General features: G+C 41.8%; 2 protein-coding genes and 1 non-coding gene across 7 annotated transcripts in view; all 3 read left to right on the plus strand.

Annotated features, from left to right (window-relative positions):
* Window positions 1–11,051, plus strand: part of LOC139382763 (CD166 antigen homolog A-like) — a 61,746-nt gene extending 50,695 nt beyond the window's left edge. The window contains exons 9-16 of one of the 2 annotated variants that reach the window (XM_071126900.1): window positions 283–395; window positions 693–819; window positions 1,100–1,221; window positions 2,764–2,896; window positions 3,507–3,536; window positions 9,248–9,359; window positions 9,469–9,617; window positions 9,729–11,051. In XM_071126900.1, coding sequence (XP_070983001.1) covers window positions 283–395; window positions 693–819; window positions 1,100–1,221; window positions 2,764–2,896; window positions 3,507–3,536; window positions 9,248–9,359; window positions 9,469–9,583 — 752 coding nt within the window. In that variant the 3' untranslated portion in view covers window positions 9,584–9,617; window positions 9,729–11,051. The remainder of the gene's footprint in view (window positions 1–282; window positions 396–692; window positions 820–1,099; window positions 1,222–2,763; window positions 2,897–3,506; window positions 3,537–9,247; window positions 9,360–9,468; window positions 9,618–9,728) is intronic. The other variant, XM_071126901.1, reaches the window with a different exon arrangement.
* A 1,056-nt stretch (window positions 11,052–12,107) lies between these two features.
* On the plus strand, window positions 12,108–24,650 carry LOC139382342 (dual specificity tyrosine-phosphorylation-regulated kinase 1A-like). 4 transcript variants are annotated; one of them, XM_071126309.1, is made up of 12 exons: window positions 12,169–13,654; window positions 14,650–14,719; window positions 16,197–16,393; window positions 16,568–16,660; window positions 16,801–16,989; window positions 18,798–18,945; window positions 19,074–19,360; window positions 19,545–19,691; window positions 19,817–19,957; window positions 20,082–20,385; window positions 20,600–20,724; window positions 21,061–24,650. In XM_071126309.1, the coding sequence occupies exons 2-12, from the start codon at window positions 14,710–14,712 to the stop codon at window positions 21,631–21,633; spliced, it is 2,214 nt and encodes a 737-aa protein (XP_070982410.1). In that variant the 5' UTR covers window positions 12,169–13,654; window positions 14,650–14,709; the 3' UTR covers window positions 21,634–24,650. The 4 variants fall into 4 exon arrangements, with proteins under 4 accessions (XP_070982411.1, XP_070982410.1, XP_070982409.1 ...); XM_071126308.1 differs by having other exon boundaries at window positions 12,373–12,901; XM_071126310.1 differs by lacking the exon at window positions 14,650–14,719 and having other exon boundaries at window positions 12,108–12,901.
* A 419-nt stretch (window positions 24,651–25,069) lies between these two features.
* trnap-cgg (transfer RNA proline (anticodon CGG)) lies at window positions 25,070–25,141 on the plus strand. The gene has a single exon. It is a non-coding gene; the product is annotated as a tRNA-Pro (tRNA).
* The last annotated feature ends 138 nt before the right edge of the window (window positions 25,142–25,279 follow it).

Below are 25,279 nucleotides of genomic sequence, written 5' to 3' on the forward strand. Positions count from 1 at the left end.
ATTGTCAGAGTATATTTCCGTTTGCAACCTCATCCCTCAGCAGGAAAGGACATACGGTTTGTTATAGAGAATAGAAGCCGAGCATCTCCTCTCACGCTGTGAGGTGAAAATACTTGGAGAGCTCAGGTCCTTTAATGCGTTAAATAAGCTGGATCAATGAGGAGGTGCTGGGGCTTCTGTAGGGAGCTGATATGGTTTTCAACAGGAGTGCTGTTGCCCCTTCTCCACCAGACTGTTAAACTGCCTGTTTACAGTGTGTCCTCCTCCCTTTCTCCCTTTCAGACTTGGATATGAGTTTGAGCCCCTCAGGGAAGGTTATGAAGAGCTTTGGCGAAGCCTTGGCTCTGACCCTGCAGACCCATGCATCTGGAGAACTTAAGGTGTCTTGGACTAAGGTAAGACTAAACAGTATCAAAGTTATTATAAGGCCAAGATTTATGTTTTTGGTTGGAAATGGGTGATAAAACCTTCTCAAAGCGATAAGATGACTTCACCTGTTTTTTTTAAATGTAGGTGAAGGTAGCCTAGTGGTTAAGAGTGTTGGGCTGATAACCTACGGGCTGATAACCTACAGATTAATGTTTCAAATCCCTGAGCCGACTGCGTGAAAAATATGTTGATGCTCCCTTGAGCAAGGCACTTAACCCTTGTTGCTCTGTCTGGTAATTGTTCGTTTTGTTCATTCATTTCAGGACAATGGCAAGTTGGACAGTCGTCCCACATTTGACAAGCTGACCTACTCTGATTCTGGAAAGTATGAGGTTGTGGTCACCATGGGTGCTCTCATCAAGAAAGCCTCTTTTGAGCTGGTCGTTGAAGGTAAATATTTTGTGACAGTTACTCAGATATGGCTTTTCTGTTGTTACTGGGCACATTCAACACTGTTTCTCAAAAATCGATTTTTGTACTTGTTCCTAATGACAGAGATTTTTATTCAAAGATCCCGATTTCCCAGTGGATGGCAGTCTCACTTGAGGAAGAGGCTTTCTCCATATTTGTTTGTGTTGTCCATACTTTATCTGGTGTTGTGGCATGGCATGATGTGATCATTTTCTTGTTTGTTCTGGTGTAGCTGAGGAGGCTGTGCATCTTCTTGCAGGTGTTCCAGTCATTCGGCGGGTGGCCAAGCGGCGCGGCGAGGACGGCCAGCATAAGGTACTTACCTGCGAGGCTGAGGGCTCCCCCAAACCCACTGTGGCCTGGAGCGTCAACGGTACCTCGGTATGAACAAACACAGACATCTTCACTAAGGTGCCAGGACAGTCCACTGACACACAGGAGGCGCCATTAGACATTCACACCCATTGAGACATTCATTATACAGACCACACATACTGTATTTATCCATCAGTTACTGTAAAACGCACAACACCCTTATCTATCTTGGAATTGCAGCAAAGACTCACAAAATCATTAGTCTATCTGGAATTCTCTCAAAGCAACACTTTGTGCCATGCACCCATTTTTGTGTGGCGTGTCACCACATGAACGGAACGGAACACACAAATCCTCGCCATCTTTCCGGGTGTGTTACTGCCAATATGAAAGCAGCTCCTGACCTTATAAAAAGAGTCCATTTAAGCTTCTTTTTATTGTAATCTGTCAGGAAGCCAGGGAACTCTAAATCTGGGAGGTTTACAGTCAATGAACCTTTGGATGTCTTTGTAGTGAATCAGTGCTTGTGGGTTTTTACTCTCCACACTCTATTTCAGACAAACAGAAACTTCCCCCATAATATTTTTCACTATGTTACTATTTGTGACTTCCTAAGTAACTTGTCTTCTTGAAACTTTTCTGACTGACACTTTCCAAATGGATGGGCTCAGTGTTTTTGTATATAGGTTTCCTTCTCTCAGATGCACACCACGTTTATTATGCATTAGCCTGTCATGAAGACAAAGGCTTTTTGTTCTTGGCGTACCTGTGTGTGCACTGATAGCACAGCTACACAATGAGCCAGCGTGAGATGATGTGCAGCTGTCAGTGTGTGTGTGTGTGTGTGTGTGTGTGTGTGTTTGTGTTTGTGTGTGTGTGTGTGTGTGTGTGTGTGTGTGTGTGTGTGTGTGTGTGTGTGTGTGTGTGTGTGTGTGTGTGTGTGTGTGTGTGTGTGTGTGTGTGTGTGTGTGTGTGCGTGCGTGTATTTTTTGTGTGGGTCCATGACCACGCACACACACATTGGGTCTGCATGACTAATCCAATCCAAGGCGGCACTGACCTCTTTCAATGACTATTCTAAGGCTGAGTCACTCACACACAGTAATTTAGTCACAGCCCACATTGCTGCGCATCTGGGGACAAACACTCCAGTGCATTCAAAGTTTAGTCTTTCGTCTCTTATTGTGTGATAAAGAGTTCTTTAAAACAGTAAATAGGATAAGAGATCAAATGTAAGCTTAGTGCAGGCTCTTTTCATAGCAGACGCACACTGTTTGTCTGTGTGTCTGGGGGTTTCTCTAGTCACCTCCCCCTATGCCCTCTATGCCTCCTTATCAGGAGTAGGTTGAGCCTCACAAAAATACAACACCACATCCTAGTGATAGTACATAAAATGCACATATTTTATTTGATTCTAGCAATGTTCATTATGCCATGGAATAATATAAGATTCCATATATCCCTCGCAATAGATTTATATGATATGCATCTTTGTGCTATTACTAAAGAAGAAGCAGCTATGTTCTGCCATCGTTAAATCTCTATCAGATACACAAGATACAAGATAAGCCATTGTACACTAACTAACTACGTCTATTTGATTTTCAGGCTGATGAGAGTCCCTATGTCAATGGAAAGATCACACACAAGCTGACCATTGTGCCTACAGTCAATCTGACCGTTGTCTGCACTGTGTCCAATGAGCTTGGCCAGGACACCAGGACTATTAACGTGTCGACCTGTAAGTACAGTGTGGTGGTATGGCCTACAATTCTCTGCCCTATCCCCTTCCTTCCTCTCTAAAGGGTAACTCACTAATTCTTGCGTGGGTCTGGTCTATCACCCTCTTCCGACGCTAACAAACTCACCCACTGTCTGTATGCATGATGATTAGTCAAATAATATGGAACTGTTTTATGGAGGGAACCTTGGCCATGGGGGCCTAGTTCTTGTCTCTAGCCAACCTAAAACATGCTAGTATGCATACTGGGCATACTATGCATGCTCCTTGGCAATAATAATCTCCTTTGGTTTCTGCAGTATCTGAATAGATAAAGCAGTATAGACAGCCATATCTCACTCATCTTTGTGTGTTTTGAAAGGAATTTGTCCCTTTTTAATTAGACTCCGTCACTTTTGGTCTGTTTGTCGGGATGCTGGACTCTATCCTTTCCCCTCTCTGCGTCACGTTCTCAGTTTGCATGCGACCGGAAAATCTACACAACTCACAGCGTTACACTCAAGCTAGAGTCTAACATAGCCAATAAAGCACTGTCTGACCAATGACATTATACAGTATACTTAATTGATTTCTGGGTTGGACGTTAATATCCCTTTATATCTGATTTCAGTATTTGAGGAGGTGAGAATGGATAAACAAGGTAAGTTGTGATGGTCTTCTTTATAATTTCCTGTAGCAAGAGGGAGGAGAGGAGGGATTCTGTATAAAATATATAGGATTCCCAGAGAAAGTGGAATCTGCTATTGTGTATTATACCCTTCAGAGCGCAATATCAGATTAACAGCATCCAGAAATTTCCCACTGCTGAAAATCTGTTCAACAACAAGATGTGGTGCTGGGGATGTTGGAAATATTTGTTAAGATGAACATACAAATTCTGAGGATCAGAAGGAGTGGAGCCACCAGCATCCTGACAAAATCTCTCAATGTTATCTATCCTTTCATTTGCCAAAATTGTATTTATTACCCGTTCACAAGGAACAGATCACATTTTCACACATGGCTTAGGGGTAAACTGGGTTTGCATACTGTTCGTATGTAGTCAGTGATACATTTATTTAAATCATAAAACAGAAGGTTACAAATTGTATAACAACCATCTAATTTTGTGGCATGTTTGTGTATACCTTATTCATTCATCCATATGTATTAATTCACATTTAGTTGTTTTTTTTTTTACCCCTTTTTCACCCCAATTTCATGGTATCCAATTGGTAGTTACAGTCTTGTCCCATCGCTGCAACTCCCATACAGACTCAGGGGAGGTGAAGTTCGAGAGCCGTGCGTACTCCGAAACCAAACCGTACTGCTTCTTGTCATAATGCCCACTTAACCCGGAAGTCAGCCGCACCAATGTGTTGGAGAAAAACACCATACACCTGGCGACCGTGTCAGCATGCACTGCACCTGGTCCGCCACAGGAGTCACTAGTGCGTGATGGGACAAGAACATCCCTGCCTGCCAAACCCTCCCCTAACCTGGACGACGCTGGAAAGATTGTGCGCCGCCCCATGGGTCTCCCGGTGGCTGGCTGCGACAGAGCCTGGACTCGAATCAGGATCTCTAGTGGCACAGCTAGCACTGTGCCTTAGACCACTGCACCACTCTGGAGGCCATTTATTGACATTTATACACTGGTTTGGGCAGTAACTTTTTTTTTAACTTAAAAAAATATATGTTTTACCCTCTTTTCTCCCCGATTTTGTGGTATCCAATTGTTAGTAATTACTATCTTGTCTCATCGCTACAAGGTCAAAAGCCATGCTTTCTCCAAAACACAACCCAAACTGCTTCTTAACACAGCGCGCTTCCAACCCGGAAGCCAGCCGCACCAATGTGTCGGAGGAAACACTGTGCACCTGGCTACCTTGGTTAGTGCGCACTGCGCCCGGCCCGCCACAGGAGACGCTGGTGCATGATGAGACAAGGATATCCCTACCGGCCAAATCCTCCCTAACCCGGACGACGCTAGGCCAATTGTGCGTCGCCCCACGGACCTCCCGGTCACGGCCGGCTGCGACAGAGCCGGAGCGCGAACCCAGAGTCTCTGGTGGCCCACCTAGCACTGCGATGCAGTGCCCGAGACCACTGCGCCACCCAGGAGGCCCGGGCAGTAACTTTTAACAGTTACATGTAATCTGATTACAGAAAAAAACAAACTATAATTGTAATCAGATTACAGATACTTTGGAAAACCTATATGGTCCTGTGTGGCTCAGTTGGTAGAGCATGGCACTTGTGTTTACAAGGGTTGTTGGTTCAATTCCCATGGGGGCCCAGTATGAACAAATATAAAAATCTATGTACTGACTATTGTAAATCACTCTGGATAACAGTGTTTGTCAAAAATGTAGATGATTACATTTAGAAAGCATATTTTTGAAAACATACATTATGACACCTTTCTATTTTCTTAATGACATTTCATTCAGACTTTAAAAAAGGCATGTTTAACTCCATTGGTCCTAGGACTCCCACAGTGAAAAAGCTGAAATTCACTGCTTTCATTAATCTGCTTGCACTGCCCTCATATTTATACTCACATTGAAGTGTTTTACCATTTTCTTTTCATGACAACCATGGCTACAGGTAGAACACAAAACAATGGCTTGTGAGCGTCAGCCAGTGGAGGCTGCTGAGTGGGAGGACAGCTCATAATAAGGACTGGATCGGAGCTAATGGAACGGCATCAAGCACATGTAAACCATGTGCTTGATGTATTTGATACCATTCCACCCATTCCGCTCCAGCCATTACCGCAAGCCTGTCCTCCCCGCCACCATTCTCCTGTGGTCTGTATAGATGGGTCATAATAGTTTGTAGCTCAAACCGTTCTGACTTTACAGATGTTTTTGTGAGATGAACCACTTTTGGGATCCGCCCTTGTCTCACAAACACCACTCTAGCACAGCCCCTGTTAATTACACACACTAATGGATAGTATCAGCGGATGCAAAAGAAATAGAAGAATCTAATGCAGCAGTAGTCTGGAGCTCAAACACACAATGTTTAAAAGCGGTTAGAAGTCCAAAATGCACGAGTGTGACCATGGGACTCAAGTTAAGTTTGTTCCACCTGAGCATTTTACTTGCCATTACTGTGAGATGTTGTTGTTGTTTATCAACCTTAGTTGAATGCATTGACTGTAAATCGCTGTGGATATCAGAAGTCTGCTGGCACAATCAAATCAAATTGTATTGGTCACATACACATGGTTAGCAGATGTTAATGCGAGTGTAGCGAAATGCTTGTGCTTCTACAGTTGTGGCCAAAACTTTTGAGAATGACACAAATATTAATTTTCACTTAGTCTGCTGCCTCAGTTTGTATGATCGCAATTTGCATATACTCCAGAATGGTATGAAGAGTGATCAGATTAATTGCAATTAATTGCAAAGTCCCTCTTTGCCATGCAAATGAACTGAATCCCCCAAAAACATTTCCACTGCATTTCAGCTCTGCCACAAAAGGACCAGCTGACATCATGCCAGTGATTCTCTCGTTAACACAAGTGTGAGTGTTGACGAGGACAAGGATGGAGATCACTCTGTCATGCTGATTGAGTTCGAATAACAGACTGGAAGCTTCAAAAGGAGGATGGTGCTTGGAATCATTGTTCTTCCTCTGTCAACCTTTGTTACCTGCAAGGAAACACATGCCATCATCATTGCTTTGCACAAAAAGGGCTTCACAGGCAAGGATTTTCCTGCCGGTAAGATTGCACCTAAATCAACCATTTATCAGGTCATCAAGAACTTCAAAGGGAGCGGTTCAATTGTTGTGAAGAAGGCTTCAGGGCCCCCAAGAAAGTCCAGCAAGCGCCAGGACCGTCTCCTAAAGTTGATTCAGCTGCGTGATCGGGGCACCACCAGTACAGAGCTTGCTCAGGAATGACAGCAGGCAGGTGTGAGTGCATCTGCACGCACAGTGAGGCAAAGACTTTTGGAGGATGGCCTGGTGTCAAGAAGGGCAGCAAAGAAGCCACTTCTCTCCAGGAAAAACATCAGAGACAGACTGATATTCTGCAAAAGGTACAGGGATTGGACTGCTGAGGACTGGGGTAAAGTCATTTTCTCTGATGAATCCCCTATCCGATAGTTTGGGGCATCCAGAAAAAAGCTTGTCTGAACAAGACAAGGTGAGCGCTACCATCAGTCCTGTGTCATGCCAACAGTAAAGCATCCTGAGACCATTCATGTGTGAGGTTGCTTCTCAGCCAAGGGAGTGGGCTCACTCACAATTTTGCATAAGAACACAGCCATGAATAAAGAATGGTACCAACACATCCTCCAAGAGCAACTTCTCCCAACCATCCAGGAACAGTTTGGTGACAAACAATGCCTTTTCCAGCATGATGGGGCACCTTGGCATAAGGCAAAAGTGATAACTATGTGGCTCGGGGAACAAAACACTGATATTGTGGGTCCATGGCCAGGAAACTCCCCAGACCTTAATCCCATTGAGAACTTGTGGTCAATCCTCAAGAGGTGGGTGGACAAACAAAATCCACAAACTCCAAGCATTGATTATGCAAGAATGGGCTGCCATCAGTCAGGATGTGGCCCAGAAGTTAATTGACAGCATGCCAGTGCGGATTGCAGAGGTCTTGAAAAAGGGGGTCAACACTGAAAATATTGACTCTTTGGATCAACTTCCTGTAATTGTCAATAAAAGCCTTATGAAATGCTTGTAACATCTGACAAAAATATCTAAAGACACTGAATCAGCAAACGTTGTGGACATTAATATTTGTGTCATTCTCAAAACTTTTGGCCACGACTGTACATATAAATATATGGATGAGCGATGGCCAAGTGGCATAGGCAAGGTGCAATAGATGGTATAAAATACAGTATATACAGTACATATGATAAGAGTAATGTAAGACATTGTTTAAAGTGACTAGTGATCTATTTATTAAATTGGCCAGTGATTGGGTCTCAGTGGAGGCAGCAGCCACTCTTGAGTTAGTGATTGCTGTTTAGCAGACTGATGACCTTGAGATAGAAGCTGTTTTTCAGTAATTCGGTCCCAGCTTTGATGCACCTGTACAGACCTCGCCTTCTGGATGGTAGTGGTGTGAACAGGCAGTGACTCGGGTGGTTGTTGTCCTTGATCTTTTTGGCCTTCCTTTGACATTGGGTGCTGTAGGTGTCACGGAAGGCAGGTAGTTTGCCCCCGGTGATGCGTTGTGCAGACCGCACCACCCTCTGGAGAGCCTTGTGGTTGAAGGTGGTGCAGTTGCCGTACCAGGCTGTGATACAAGCCCGACAGGATGCTCTCGATTGTGCATCTGTAAAAGTTCGTCAGAGTTTTGGGTGACAAGCCAAATTACTTCAGCCTCCTACTGTCTGTGTGGGTGGACCATTTCAGTTTGTCTGTGATATGTATGCCAAGGAACTTAACTTTACACCTTCTCCGCTGCTGTCCCTTCCATGTAGATAGGGTGCTCCCTCTGCTGTTTCCTGAAGACCATGATCATCTCCTTTGTTTTGTTGACGTTGAATGAGAGGTTGTTTTCCTGACACCACACTCCCGAGTGCCCTCACCTCCTACCTGTAGACTTCTTGTCGTTGTTGGTAATCAAGCCCACTACTGTTGTGTCGTCTGCAAACTTGATGATTGAGTTGGAGGCGTGCATGGCCTACACAGTCGTTGGGTGAACAGGGAGTACAGGAGGGGGCTGAGCACACACCCTTGTGGGACCCCAGTGTTGAGGGTCAGCGAAGTGGAGATGTTGTTTCCTACCTTCACCACCTGGGGTGGCCGGTCAGAAAGTCCAGGACCCAATTGCACAGGGTGGGGTTGAGACCCAGGGCCTCCAGCTTTATGATGAGCTTGGAGGGTACTATAGTGTTGAATGCTGAGCTGTAGTCAATGAACAGTATTCTTACATAGGTATTGTGATAAGAGTGTCTGCTAAATGACCAAATATAAATATTTTGCAAGTGTTCATTGTACATTTACGTTTTGGTCATTTATCAGACACTCTTGTCACACCATTGTTCCAGCAGACTTCTGATACCAGTGTAGGGTGAAAGGGGGACACAACATTGTGGACCGCTATTTAAAAAAATGGTATAGAAAGTATTTTATTTATTTTTGGAAAACAATTACATGCCCAGAAAGTATATTGTTACCAAATACATTGGATAAAATAGTTGAAGACCGGTGAAATACAAATGACTAAATATTCAAAAGAAATTGAAATAAAAGATTACATTCAGAAAGTAGCCTACTCAACCCTGTTTATGCATACATGTACGGAAATGTATTTTTTGCAGTCTCTTCATTTGCAGAATGTTCTCTCTCCTAGTTTCTGATTTCTCCTCTCTCTTTGTGCCTTTACAGACTCATCCGATGAGGGTGACACGACAAAGTTGGTGGTAGGAGTTATTGTTGGTCTGCTCCTGGCCACCGTAGTTGTGGGTCTAGCATACTGGCTGTACATGAAGAAATCCAAGTAAGTGCATCATTTCAAAATGCCATTTGTATATCGCATGTTATGGTGAAATATGTATTATTATTGGAGGGCTGTGATTAGTGTTAAACAAACTGATTTGTGTTAAAAGGCAAGGCAGCTGGAAGACCGGTGAGAAGGAGGATGGATCCACTGAGGAGAGCAAGAAACTGGAGGAGAAAATAGAAGAAAAGCTGGAGGAGAACAGCCAGAAAGTTGAGGTGTAAAGAAAATAAATGTTTAAAGAATGAGAGAAAAAAGGTAAAGAACTTGTTTTGAAAAACACATCTACTACTGTATATTAGAATATTTGCTTCTTTTGTTTTAGATTAAAATATGCTGGTAACATCATCACTTTTTATTTTTCTGCAGTGTGGAAGCAGCAACTAGAAGATTTTGCACACTTCTGTTAAAATTTGAAAGGGGGCATTGAATTGGATGAAGATCATTTGGATTCGGACTTATACACAAAACTTTGTTTCCTCTCAATATTGAATGAAAAAAACTGGCTAAATGAACGGATATGTGTTGTACATAAGCCTAAATTGTCTACACTCTAGATAAAATGCATTAACTTTCCTACTATAATAGTTTTTGTTTCAAGTGTTGGTTAAGAGGGATTTGGTCAAATTGAGAAAAATTACAATTGGAGTGTTTGGCTTGGATTTAATTAACATTATTGCTGGTAGAATCACTACTGGACCAGTTGCCTTTTCTGTAAGGATGTGTACATTGGCCTATACCTCCCTGACTCTCAATGCATCCCGAAGAGCTGAAGGTCTTCACCGCAGTTACGTCTCAGTTCCATGTCATCAACACAACCAAACACCCATCCACACAACCACAGTCAGTGCATTTTGTCTGTTTTTAATGGCACATACACTGCCATTTTTTGTAGTCTCCATTGGGAAAATAAATTGTAGAAATGTTAATGAAAGGGTTGTAAGGTAATATGAGTTAAGCATTATACCAAGATGCATTGCCTTGGAAGTAGAGGATCTGTTGTACAAATTATTTCATGACATGTTTCATGGTTCCTGTTTATTTTTTAAAATGTTTTTACCATAAAAAGTATCAGGAGATTGAGTCATGCTGTTAGGCATCCATTACACTCTTACTATTTGTTTGTGTATCAGTGGGTAATGTTTGATTTGAATGTAACCACTACATTACAGAATATGTCTTATCTCAGTTGTGTTCATAGTGTTTATTTCTGTGCATTCATGTCATTTTTTATGTGAAAAGAGACAAGTTGTCCAGCAGTTGGTCAGGGTTATGAGGAGCATTTAATGAACCTGTAAATATATCAGATCTGGATGTAATTGTGATTTGTTTAGGTTATTTTTTGCTATTTATATTGTTCAAGATTACACAATTAGCATCTCTGTTAGTTATATTCAATTATTCTCACAAATTCCACCACTTAGTTTTAAAGGTACTGAACAATTGATAGTACTTTCTTGCAGGTATTTGACAATGATAATTATAATGTAAGCCTTCTGTGGATTTCTATGAGATTTACCACATGATATCTCATACTGTCAGCTGTTTGTTTCCTACATTGTAGTTAATCTGAAACCATCAAATTGGAAATAAGACCAAAGAGGGTAAATGTTGCCATGCAAGTATTGTAAATACTGGCTTTTGTTTTTGTACTTTTGTTTAAAATAAAGTGTAGCCTACATTTTGAAGAAAGTTGTTAAAGAATGTTTTGTTTGCTCTGTCATTCTTCTCACAATACATCCTAAAAATGATCACCCTTCGGTCATCATTGAGAATAGGTGTACACACCAAAATCACAGAGAATCAATCTCTATTCATCCCTATCATCCATAAATCCATATTTTACAATTGGACCACTATTGAGCATTCCTCAACACTAATAGCATGACTGATAAATCAATATAGAATCATACAAGACCATGATAATCAGAAATCCAGAACCTCACATAGAAAGGATGTTTGCTGCCATCCATTGGCCAAAGAACATAGTTTGTGGATTTGCTTCATCCTCATTCAGAGAGATCAAAAATGTTACAAATAAGATCCCACTTGGATATTTAAATTGGGTTACTTTCTGTCGTTGGTTCTGATTTGTGAATATCTTATCACATGTTAAATGTTACTAGTAAATTGTCAAGCATCAGGTTTTGCTAAACTGAGTTCATGGAACCTTAGAGAACCGTTAAAGTGTAACGGTTAAACTGACAGCCATAGAGTATAGGCTACATGTTGGTGCCCTTTATACCTCTAGTCTCTGCTGTAAAGCACAACAGACACTAAAAGAAAAACTGAATTTAATTCTGTCCTGATAAGGAATGTATTTTATAGATGTGTTCTATGCAACAATATCACACAGCTTGTTCATATTCAGGAATCATGATGTCAATCTGACTGTTTTTTATTTTTTATTTAACCTTTATTTAACTAGGCAAGTCGGTTAAGAACAAATTCTTATTTAGGTCTGCATGTCTTGCATTTCATTTTCTACTAATTTATTTTTGCAGTCATACATACAGTTTTATGACTGCCTCAAAAATGCATGCAAAAAAGTTTGGCAAATTCCTATTCATGCATTTTTAATTTAGAAATGCTATCTGGATGATTTTATTCTACTTTAGAATGTTATAGTTAAATTGAGACAATTTCTTCAACCGAATTACTGGTTGATTGACAAGTTATGACAGCATGCAACGTTGAATCAATGGTTGAATTATTCTCGTCATTGGTTCATCCCGGATTGGATAGTTTGATTGACAGTTGTCATAGTAACAACTCAGGCCATCGCCATTTTGTCAGAAGGTTTTTTTGCGGATTATTTTCAAATGTTCTCCCTTCCCGCCGGAATAATGCAATCACTGGATATACCATTGACATTTGTGTTGAAAACAATGCGTCGAATAGATCGAATTTAGACAATTCAGAAGCAAATTATGTAGCATAGTTTAAATATATTTAGGGGGAGCCGCACTTGGTCTACCGGGCCGGTTCACTGCGCAGGTTTGGGACGCGCGCCATTTTGTGAAAATTGACATAAAAATTATTGTCCAAAATAAGCGTATATTTTAGGGCATGATATTTGTTTCATATTTTGGGGGAATTAGATTATTATTCGTTATGATCGCCTACGTCCGTGTTTCCCGTGGTGAGCTTGCAAGAAAACGGAACAATATGAATGTAGCAACCTTTTATTTAGCTATTGAATTCCTAGCTACAGAATCTTGTTAGCTAACCTTAGCTAGTCAACAGCAGTAGCCACGTTCGTTTTGTCAACTAGCATACGAGCTAGTAGGCGCTAGTCATCAGCTGATGCTAGTCGAAGTTGGGTGGATAACTAATTTTGTTGGTTGGGAACGCATTTGATCGTCAAGAAGTTTTACTTGGCTGGCCAGTGGGGGATACTTTTCACCTTCGCGTTACGGGAATTGAGTTGACTGACTGCCACCGTTAACTTAGCCGACGATTGAGGGCGGAGAAGCTCAAGCTGGATAAGTTGCCCTATCATACAGGTTATTTGACTTTAAATGAAGATCGTGCCATCAGAGGTGAGCCCGTATATGAAGCTGACTATGTGTGTTGTGTAAGAAAGGTAGCTAACGTTACATGAGGTGGTAGTTTATTAGTTAGCTAATTATCTAGCTAACGATCAGCAACCATTGCATTGGCCGGCGGATGTCATCAGAATATCGCTAACATTAGCCAGTACATATTTGCTAGCTAACGTTAGCGTTCTGGATCTAGCTACACCTAACATGTTTTAAACCTAGCTAGTGAGCTAACAACATTGTACCTTTAGTTGTAGCTAACGTTACGTCAGAGTGCTAACGGAAGTTAATAGCTAGCTAACGTTAAGTGTTTATGGGCAAGCATTTCTCGTTAGCTAGCTATGGTCGTTAACGTGCCAAATCTGTTAGAAAGGTGTGGGCAAGGTAACAGTAACAAGGTAGCCAGTTAACAATTCAGGCCCCATATCTTGCGTTATTGGCTTGCTAATAAGTTGGCAAGCTCGCCACATAGCTAGCTGATCATCTAACGCGTAGCTTGCTAGTAGGCCCATACAGCTCGCTCGCAGAACACATCGTCACTGCAATCACTCTGGCGAGAGGAAACGGGTGGCTTGCCTTAACGTACCAAAGCTAGAAGGGTAACGTTAGCTAATGAGCAACCAAGCTAGGTAGTGTTTGTAATTGTGGACGAAGCCAGACTTTGCCGTTGACAATTCTGCTGTTGAGAAGGCTAAACTAAACAGATGATTTCCTTTCCAAATTCCAACCATGGCGAGAAATACTCCATCACCTGTGAGTAGTTGGCTAACAGTTGATAATTCCTTATTTTGAACTGATGACAGCCCGATTTGAAAGTGCAAGTATGTAACAAAACTGAGGGAATAATAAATGTCTTAGGATAGACATAGTTAGATATGAAGATGCATACACACAATTCGTATTATAACGGTATATCAGTGTAACTAGGCCTGTGTTCATGTCTCGACTCAATAGCCAGAAAAGGAACTGTTCAGAAGACGGTCCTGAAAACGGGGAATGTTATGATCGTTTATGCTTTACAAGTAATTACCTTGTTTTTCCTTAGTGGAACAGTTGAATGCGTTATTTCTACTTTATATGCACTGTTCTGAATCATTTAAATGGTATACAGTTTGTATTCAAAACACTTGCATTGCAATTTAGGCTTATACTGCATATCATATTTAGCAACCCTTCCCACACTGAAAATATTTCTGCTCACTGTCTATACATAGTGTAATATTTGATTTTCTTTTATTAGTTAGTTGCTTTTGAGGCATTCGGGCCATCTTCATCACAGGCAAATCAGGTTAATGGCTTTGACAATGAGTATAGACATTCTGAGAGGAGATCTCTAGTTTTACTAGGTCCAAAACAATGGTCAACCTGATTTGACCTGCTTGTTAGGATGCCGCCTGTCTCGGTGTGAACCATGTTTCTGAACGGTTCTTGCAAAAAGTAAACAGCTTTATATGGTTAATTGTCAACATGCCAAACACAATCTTTGAGTCATTGGTTCACTGAAATTAACCAGACTGACTGGGAAAATTTGATTTGTTGGATTGATTAGAGCTTTCTATTTTCTAGAGTTACAGAATGTGAATTTTACAATATATATATATATATTTTTAAAACATTGAGTCATCCTTTGCAATGTTTTGGTATTTTTCCTCTCTCTTTTTTTTCCACCAAAGTTTTTGTGCTATTGGAAAGTAGATCCCACCAGAAATGCACAGTCAATGATACTTATCTCTTTTTGTTCTTCATAGTGGGTTGTGGTTTGCTGCTGGACTCTCCTCCCAGGATGATATGAAATTTTACAGGAGACGATGCATCCAGGTTAGCTGCAATATCTGCAATATTTTCTCTTTGGTGGGGAGGAGGCAGTCTTCTGACAATTTGGAATTGGGATTACATTAAATGGAGTGAAGTTTAAAATAAACCATGGTGCACCTCAAGATGTCAGCCAAGAAAGTGGGGAAGAAAGAAATGCCAGTCATCCTTACAGATGAATCTTTTGTATTTAGTGAGCTTGGAAGGATGCTTCAACAACTGGCAAGCATTATTATTGAACAGTTATACAAAGGACAAGCGTGAACTGACCATCCCCAGATATAATTATATAAAGGCCTATATAATATTAAATGTACAATATTACATATGTAATATAAATCACAATTTATAAGGAATAGTACTGTACTACTCAGAGTGAGAAACGGGGTTAGACTAGGCTACCTTATTTGATTTTTGTCCGATTCTGAGGTCACCCCCATGATCAGTTATACCTCATACATGTGTTATTATTGTATGATGTGTCAGATTGTCATATTACAATTGTATAATTCTAAACTGGATTCTCCTGGAATGTAGCTACTGTACATCTTTATTTCCAAGGTTCTCCTAATAATATCTATCAGTCTGGATATATTTGTTCCTCCACAGCTGGGTCAGCTCTGTTTCTAGTGCTCTCAGATGGAGTGCAGGTTTTAGGCTGTGCTGCTATTTTGCTGTCAGGCTCTAGTGTACTGAAAGCGGCCTCTAAGTGTGCCAAAGTTCAATTTTATTTCTTGTTTATTTCTTGCTTTCTCATTGGAAAATGGGAGCCGCTCTGCCCTGGCAACAAAAGTAGGCTATTTGCATACTGCGTTGTGATTGGCCTGTGCATTGATGGGCTTGCCAAATCACGCTGTATCTCTGTGGTGATAGGCTATGCTAATTAGGTGCTGTTGCTGGGATTCTGAATAGTGGTTACTGTGTAACGCTAGTGAATTGTGTTGTCTGGTGAGATGCTGATAGATGAACAAGCTACGTAATACTTTTCTAATTTATTTTCACATAAAGAGAAGGTTGATTAACTACCCAGGCTGTATAAATATTGCATCTTTATTCCTGATCTAAAAGTACATATTCTATAGCCTCCCGCTGTTCTGACGGCACATTCTCATGGATGCTATAATACAACAAACATGCTGTATATAATTTGAATAACATCGCTATTTAACAGTAAGAGTTAGGCCTATGTCTTCCTACTCATGTCAATTATATGAGAGAAATTACACTGACCGTAACATGTTAGTTAGAATTGACCAACATCCCATTTCGGAATTTCAGTTGATAATCATTGAGATTCATACTACATAGTAAAGGTTAAAGCTGTGTGCCTACATTTCTAGACCCCTTGATGTGGTATTTTAGATCAGTTTGTCACTGCAGGAAACCTGCCATTGATAGAGTAATCAGTCTGAAAAATCAACTTGATTTCTCACTACTTCAGGGAAAGTTTGTATACGTTTTTAAAATGTATGTATTATTTCAGGAGGAGAGACTTCAGCATGCAAACCTTCGTCCGTCCGGCTTGCGCCCTCTTTTTCTTTCCACGCTGCTGGTCTTCAGATGGCTGCTCCAATGCCCCATACGCACCAGCAGTACAGTGACCGCCACCAGCCAAGCACTGACCAAACTGCTGCGGTCCTACCGTACAGCGACCAGGCGCAACAGCTCACTGCCAATCCGGTATACAAGCAACCCACAAACCTCTCAATTTGTCATTCACTTTTAAACACACACTTGCCCAGTAGAAATCAGAACTTTAAGTAGCCTATCAGTTTGATTGCAAATTGTAAGAAAAGTTCATACACCTTTTTTTTTGGTCTGAGATATTAATGTTTTTCTTGTGATTTGTTACAGAGGCACATGCCCCAGTGCTTTCGTGACCCTACTTTGGCTCCCCTGCGGAAGCTCTCCATAGACCTTATCAAAACCTATAAACAGATCAATGAGGTGAGACTGGTTTCTGCTGTTTAATGTACTGCAATTGCCACAACATAAAACATTATAGTTTTGAATATTTTTCATGTAGTCGGTTAGATCAGGAAGTACATATTCTGATGTCTGTATTGCGGTTCTTTCCTGGACTCTAGGTGTATTATGCAAAAAAGAAGCGGCGGCACCAAACGGGTCAGGGTGAAGACTCCAGTCACAAGAAAGAGAGGAAGGTCTTCAATGATGGCTATGACGATGACAACTACGATTACATTGTCAAGAATGGGGAAAAGTGGATGGACCGCTATGAGATTGACTCCTTGATCGGCAAAGGGTCATTTGGACAGGTATACTTTTGCAAAGGATTCAACATTATTCTCGTGATCACTTGTGTAGCTAGTGTGATAAAAACATAAGAAAATACAGTACCAGTCAAAAGTTTGGGCAGACCTACTCATTCAAGGGTTTTTCTTTATTACTATTTTCCACATTGTAGAATAATAGTGAAGACATCAAAACTAAGAAATAACACATGGAATCATGTGGTAACCAAAAAAGGGTTAAACCAATTAAAATAGATTTCACAGATTCTTCAAAGTAGCCACCCTTTGCCTCGATGACAGCTTTGCACACTCTTGGCATTCTCTCAACCATCTTCACGAGGAATGCTTTTCCTACAATCTTGAAGGAGTTTCCACCTATGCTGAGCACTTGTTGGCTGCTTTTCCTTCACTCTGTGGTCCAACTCATTCTAAACCATCTCAATTGGGCTGACGTCGGGTGATTGTGGAGGCCAGGTCTTCTGATGCAGCACTCCATCACTCTCCTTATTGGTCAAATAGCCCTTACACAGCCTGGAGGTGTGTTGGGTCATTGTCCTGTTGAAAAACAAATGATAGTCCCACTAAATGCAAAGCAGATGGGATATCACAGCAGAATGCTGTAGTAGCCATGCTGGTTAAGTGTGCCTTGAATTATAAAAAAATCGCTGACAGTGTTACCAGCAAAGCACCATCACACCTCCTCCATACTTCATGGTGGGAACCACACATGCAGAGATCATCCCTTCACCTACTCTGCGTCTCACAAAGACACGGCGGTTGGAACCAAAAATCGCTCATTTGGACTCATCAGACCAAAGGACAGATTTCCACCGGTCTAATATCTATTGCTCGTGTTTCTTGGCCCAAGCAAGTCTCTTCTTTAGTGGTGGTTTCTTTGCAGCAATTCGACCATGAAGGCCTGCTTCACGCAGTCTCCTCTGAACAGTTGATGTTGAGATGTCTGTTACTTGAACTCTGTGAAGCATTTATTTGACCTGCAATCTGAGGCTGGTAACTAATGAACTTATCCTCTGCAGCAGAGGGTCTTCCTTTCCTGCGGTGGTCCTCATGAGCGCCAGTTTCATCATAGCACTTGATGGTTTATTTTTATTTTTTTATTTGACCTATTATTTAACTAGGCAAGTCAGTTAAGAACAAATTCTTATTTTCAATGACGGCCTAGGAACAGTGGGTTAACTGCCTGTTCAGGGGCAGAACGACAGATTTGTACCTTGTCAGCTCGGGGGTTTGAACTTGCAACCTTGCGCTTACTAGTCCAATGCTCTAACCACTAGGCTACCTTGCCGCCCCGGTGTGCGACTGCACTTGAAGAAACTGTCAAATTTCTTGACATTTTCTGGATTGACTGACCTTCATGTCTTCCAAGTAATGATGGACTGTTTCTCTTTGCTAATTTGAGCTGTTCTTGCCATAATATGGACTAAGCCCTATTTGGTGAAAGACAATCTTCTGTATACCACCCTGCCTTGTCACAACACAACTGATTGGCTCAAACACATTAAGAAATTCAACAAATTAACTTTTAACAAGGCACACCTGTTAATAGAAATGCATTCGAGGTGACTACCTCATGAAGCTGGTTGAGAGAATGCCAAGAGTGTGCAAGGCTGTCATCAAGGCAAAGGGTGGCTACATTGAAGAATCTCAAATATGATTCCATGTGTTATTTCATAGTTTTGATGTCTTCACTATTATTCTACATTGTAGAAAATAGCAAAAATAAAGAAAAATCCTTGAATGAGTAGGTGTTCTAAAACTTTTGACTGGTACTGCATGTGTTGGTGTTTTTTCTCTCCTTGTGATTGCTGTAGGTTGTAAAAGCGTATGACCGTGCAGAGCAGGAGTGGGTTGCCATCAAGATCATCAAGAACAAAAAAGCTTTTCTCAATCAAGCCCAGATTGAAGTGCGTCTCCTAGAGCTCATGAACAAACATGACACTGAGATGAAATACTACATAGGTAATGCACTCTAGTGCTTGTGTATTGTCCAAGCCATTATGGAGTACTGTTATGTTTTACACATACAGGAGAGATTGGTGTATCAGCCAAACTTGACTGGCAGAATGTCTCTTTTTCCTATCATGTAGTTCACCTGAAACGTCACTTCATGTTCCGGAACCACCTCTGCCTGGTGTTTGAGATGCTCTCGTACAACCTATATGACCTGCTGCGGAACACCAACTTCCGTGGCGTCTCTCTCAACCTGACCAGGAAGTTTGCTCAGCAGCTTTGCACTGCGTTACTGTTCCTGGCCACGCCTGAGCTAAGCATCATCCACTGTGACCTGAAGCCTGAGAACATCCTGCTGTGCAACCCCAAAAGGAGCGCCATCAAGATAGTGGACTTTGGCAGCTCCTGCCAACTGGGACAGAGGGTATGCTAATCTACTACTTATTGTCTTGGTCCAAAAGAGTTTAACCTTGTCTTTCACAAGTCTAATTTCTTGCATATGTTCTGTATACCTCTGATGTATATTCTGTTCTCAAGCATTTAATGCTGATATCTGTAATGTTATCTTTAAGAATGCGTTGTGATTTATTCTTTTTGTCCTTCCTTAGATATACCAGTACATCCAGAGTCGTTTTTACCGCTCCCCAGAGGTGCTGCTGGGCATGCCCTATGACCTGGCCATCGACATGTGGTCCCTGGGCTGCATCCTGGTAGAAATGCACACCGGAGAGCCCCTCTTCAGTGGCGCCAACGAGGTACAGTAGGCTTGACTGACTAGCTGGAGATCTTTTTAAATGTATCCAACTCTGAGTAAATTAATTTGATACACGCAATTAACATTAATCCATGGCAGTATTTTGTTCTGTTCTATAATTCTCAGGTGGACCAGATGAATAAAATAGTTGAGGTTCTAGGTATCCCCCCCAATCATATTATGGACCTAGCCCCAAAAGCCAGGAAGTTCTTTGAGAAGCTATCAGATGGCACATGGAGCGTTAAGAAGACCAAAGATGGCAAAAGGGTGAGTGTTCTGCGGTTCCTCTCTCAATGTGGTGTCCTAACAGTGGCTTTTGGTAGTGTTGTGTATTTGAGTTCAAGTACCTGACACCCCCTCTGTCTCTTCCCCTTGTCTTTCCTCTGAGCAGTATAAGCCTCCAGCCTCTCGAAAGCTCCACTCCATCCTGGGTGTGGAGGCCGGGGGTCCAGGTGGCCGGCGGGCGGGGGAGTCTGGCCACGCCGTCGCTGACTACTTGAAGTTCAAGGACCTGATCCTGCGGATGTTGGATTACGACCCCAAGAGCCGCATACAGCCCTACTACGCCCTACAGCACAGCTTCTTCAAGAAGACGGCAGACGAGGGGACCAACACGAGCAGCAGTGTGTCTACCAGCCCAGCGCTGGAGCAGTCCCAGTCCTCTGGAACCACCTCCAGCACCTCCTCCAGCTCCGGTAACACTCCCTGGCTCAATTGACCCTCTTTCTCTCCTCGGAATATTGCGGTTGCGGGCTCATATCTCAAAGTGGTGCCTTTTCAGTGCACCGGTGGGAAACCCAACAGTTGATGGTGCTTAAAAAATATATACTATTTTAAACCTTTGCTAGGTTGTCATTTTTTAGATGTGGTGTGATGGGCTGAGGTTGTGCCCTCGTCTCTCTCTTGCAGGAGGATCATCTGGGACAAGTACCAGTGGCAGAGCAAGGTCTGACCCCACCCATCACCACCTACACAGTGGAGGGCACTTTGGGGCAGTGCTGCCAGCCATCGATGGTGACACCCTCTGTCCACAGGTGACATGTCTTTGTCATTCATTTGAAGAAGCTAATTAATCAATAGACAACCTGTTGTAAGTCCTAATGTAGTCAATATTATTTAAATGCACTGGGAATGTAATGGTATGACATTTTCCAAGTAGCATTTGCCAAGAGTATTGAAATTGACATTTTAGTCATTTAGCAGATGCTCTTATCCAGAGTGACTGAGTTAGTGCATTCATCTTAGGAGCTGGGTGGGACAACCACATCAGTCATATTAAGTACATGTTTCCTCAAAGTAGCTATCAGCAAAGTCAGAGCCAGTATGAGAGATGAATTGATTTGATTTCTGTTTCTGTGATCCACTGACAGGCAAGAAAGACTTACCCTCCCCCATTGGTGAGGGGGGGCGGCGTTGGACCAGAGCCAGTGGCCGGAGAGACCCACCCAGTCCAGGAGACCACCTTCCATGTCCCTCCTCAGCACCCCAAGGCCCTGCACCCCCACTCCCACCCCCATCATCACCATGCGCAGGTGATGGCCACAAGGCCCCGGCCACGGCATTACACCTCTCCCACACACAGCGCCTCCACACAGGACTCCATGGAGGTGGTGCATGGCCATCTGTCCATGACCTCCCTGTCTTCCTCTGCCTCCTCTTCCTCCACATCTTCCTCTTCCACTGGGAACCATGGCAACCAGGCCTACCAGCTCCGCCACCTGCCCTTTGGGCATCACGGCGGGCTGAGCATGGGGTTGGGCGCCTTCTCGAACCCCCGGCAGGAGACGGGCATGGCCGCCCACCCTGCGTACCCCATGGGCACAAACACTGGGCCGGCTCACTACCTACCAGAGGGCCACCTGGGCATGAGGCAGGGCATGGACCGGGAGGAGTCTCCCATGACTGGAGTGTGTGTGCAGCAGAGTTCCATGGCCAGCTCGTGACTGCACTGACATTTGGCTGTGTGTTCCCCCTGTGCGTCATTTTTAAGGTGGTGTTTTTTTACTACAGGTGTGTCAAACTAAAGCTGCTCACGTCAGAAGGGAGATATCACTGAACCGCTACTACAGAGAAGATCCTTTGTTAAAAGAATGTGGTTTCCGTTTTTCCTTTGCAATCATTACACATAGTAATGTTGCAAAATAACCATAGTAAAATTGAGACATCCATCTGCCATTTCACAAAATTCATGTAACAAATAACCACCGTCTGGTATTACGTGGAAAAATCTTCTGGTGAGCATTGGGGATACAGTTGGAAGCAGTTTTACAGGTAGCTGTCAGTAATGAATTGCTAACACCTCTTATTTAAAACTGTGGAATTTCTGACATTTTTGTTCCACAGTTGTTGATTGTTTTACCCTTTTTTTTAAAGTGAATTGTCACAAAAGAGCTGCTTTTAAAACATGTAGCTTGACCAGGAGGAAAGTGTTTGCAGTGATATTTCGTGTTGTCTGTCGGTATTGTGTAACTCTGTGAGAGGGGAGCACATAGCAGTGGAGTTCCTATAGCGTGCGCTGGCCCAGACAGTGGAGGAATTACCCTGCAGGTGGAAGATGTTGAGTGGGGAGGTTCTGAGGGGAGCGCTGCCCCCATTAAGTTCAAGGGCCCGGTGAGCTGGGTCCGGCCTGGCACAGACGAGAGATTGGCTCTGGAGAAGAAAAGGATCCAGCGAAGCGCGGGGAAGACTGGTTCAGTCAGTGGCTGGTTCTCAGATAACCCTTTGGCCTTACGACTCATGGACTTGGAATGGGACGGAGCTGGACATTATCATTTGAATTAACATGGCTTTCCTCTATTTTTTTTCTCTCTAGACAGCCCTTAATTCTTTAAGGAGAATAAACATAATAGAAAAAGGTAATTAAGAATAATTTCTGAGGCCTTTCTCTACAAAGATTTCTTATTAATGGGGCCCCACATTACAGGGTCTTCTTGTACACACCAATCTCCTAAACATTACTTCCTAAAATCTTGTTCGCAGATTAAGGATTTCACAGTGGAAAGAACTATCTTTTCCAGAGTCCCTTTGCTTACCCCCCCCCCCCCCCAAATCTGCATGTAGTTCCTCATCTGAACGCCTGCACAAATTCTCCATCTTAAACGGAAACTGAAAAGAAAAACGAGTTAAGTGACTGCCTTTTTTCCTCCTCAAATTATGCTGTGAATTTTACAATAATTTATTTTCCCTTTGGATATTTTTTACACCAAAGCAGTTGTTTTTAAAGCATATTAGGTGTCTGTAACCAATAATGTAGCAGTTCACCACTTTTGACTCCGTTTATCAAGATCTTATTTTAACGTCAATACAAAACAGCAGCAATATATTGCTCTAGCAAAACTGGAACCCGTTGTTGAACTTAGCTACCATATATTTTAACAGTTAAGGTTGCAATGTTTTACCAAACCTATTTCCATATTATTTGGTTGATTTTAATTTGTGGAGTCTCTCTTTTAACCTTAGTATGTTTAGTGACATTGGTAGTTACTCTGCAGGCTCCAGAGTAGCAGAATTAAAAGCTCATGGTTCAATGGAGACAACTGCATTCTATTTCTGCATTTTCCCCCACGTATACTATTTTTAAGGGTTTTGCTGCCTTTCATACATAATTTGGTTGACATGCTAGCTACTGCCATAACTCAAGACTATTTTAGTTTCATTACCCTGGCAGTGTACAGACAATTGTTTCAAAATGATTTGGCAGAGCACCTTGTGAGCCTGGTCCTATTCAAATGGAAAGCGTGCCAGCAGCCCTCTTGCTAATGTCCTGAGGATGATGCTCAACTTAGGCAGACATGCATGTCCGTAGAACTCGACAGTAAATCGAATACATGTTTCATTCAGTTTATTTTATATCAGGGATTTTGAAGTGCTTTTTTATTTTATTTTTATTTTTTTGGTCATCTCTGGAAAAAATAACAAGACCAAAGTCCTGCTCATAACAGCCTTCTTAGTTAAACATACACAGACCGCAGGACACCATTCTATTGTCATCATAATTCAGGGGAGAGACCATCACAAGGACAAATCATGTTTGGTATAACCACAAATGCAAAGCTACCTGTAATGATATTTTGATTTTATCTAAATGTTAAAATTATAATCACAATCATTTTTCATACCCCTCATGATTTTTGAGATTCAGAAATTGACAGTGGTTTTGCTGGCACTCATACTGGTACTAAACATTCCAAAATAAAGGTTAAAAAAATATTTACAAATAATAATAATAAACTTGAGTGACTCTTAAGTGTGAGCCTGTTTCAGATCATGCTGAATGACCTTTGATCTAGAGCAGTTGTCATGACATGCAGCCCCTTTTTAATAGTTGAAATAGAATTTATGTATATATTTATATTTTTTAATAAAGGAAGTATAGAACTCACTACCTTGCTCCTGCTGGTATGATGATTGTTTGTCAATTTGGTGACCATTCAGTGGCAAGATCTCAGTTTTCTTAGTCAGTGGTGTATCATGGTCTCTGGTCAGAGGTACTTGACTACATCAGGACAACACTATGAGGTAGGGTTTGAATCAAACAGGGAAAGCTATATCTTCAAACCTTAATTTTCACAGGGTATATTGTAAGTGCATGTACATCCACAAACCTTACATTTTGGTTGTATGAGAAGCACATGGTGGAAAAAAAGTGGTTCCATTTTCAATAAGGCTGTTATGTTTGGGTTTCACACATTTGAGTACTTGTTGACATATCCCTCACCCTACAGAAGCGCAAGTCCTCAGATTTCATTTGAATATATTTTCCTTCATTTTTTTTTTTTTTTTCATCAACATTTTTGTACATGCAACATGCACTATAAAACTGAACAGCATGGGGAAAAGGATAAGTCCATGTATCCACAGATTGTAAGATCTAGTCAAGACTTTGCTGTGTATATGACAATGCCCTTTGTATTATATTAAGACAGTCTTATGTATGATATATAAAAAGAAGTTAATTGAACTGTTGTGAGCCTCTGTTCCTCAACTTATCTTCACACACCAATATGTATTTCTTCCAGGAATACACTGTCTATTGTCTCAATGCTATTTATACCTGCACAAATACCAAATAAATTATCATGATAGTGGACACTTTTCTGCTCAATAATAATAACTGTTTAACACCATAACTCCTTTGTGTAGCCTATAATTATGATTCACACTCAAAATATACTGATCAGCACAACAAACCGGCAACGTTATCTTACTAGTGTTGTAAGAAAGCCTGAGTGATTCTCTCCACAACAGCAAGCTACATGTAATGGGTGTAGATGAGATGTATTATGATTGAAGTGACCTTATGAACTCTTTGTCGATCGTCAAATTATCACGTGGATTTTCTGATTTTATAATCATATAGATCAGTGTATTATACGTTGTGGCTCGTTGGTCTAGGGGTATGATTCTCGCTTCGGGTGCGAGAGGTCCCGGGTTCAAATCCCGGACGAGCCCGTCATTTTAAATTTAAAGAGCAATTTAAAGAGCAAGTAATTGAATGCTGTAACATAGCAACAACGTAGTGAAAAGTGGCATATTTGGTGCAACTACATAGAATATAACAGAGATTGAACAATAACTCTATGACGCAGT

This window comes from Oncorhynchus clarkii, chromosome 24, assembly GCF_045791955.1.
Source record: "Oncorhynchus clarkii lewisi isolate Uvic-CL-2024 chromosome 24, UVic_Ocla_1.0, whole genome shotgun sequence".
In the NCBI taxonomy this organism is placed as follows: Eukaryota; Metazoa; Chordata; class Actinopteri; order Salmoniformes; family Salmonidae; genus Oncorhynchus; species Oncorhynchus clarkii.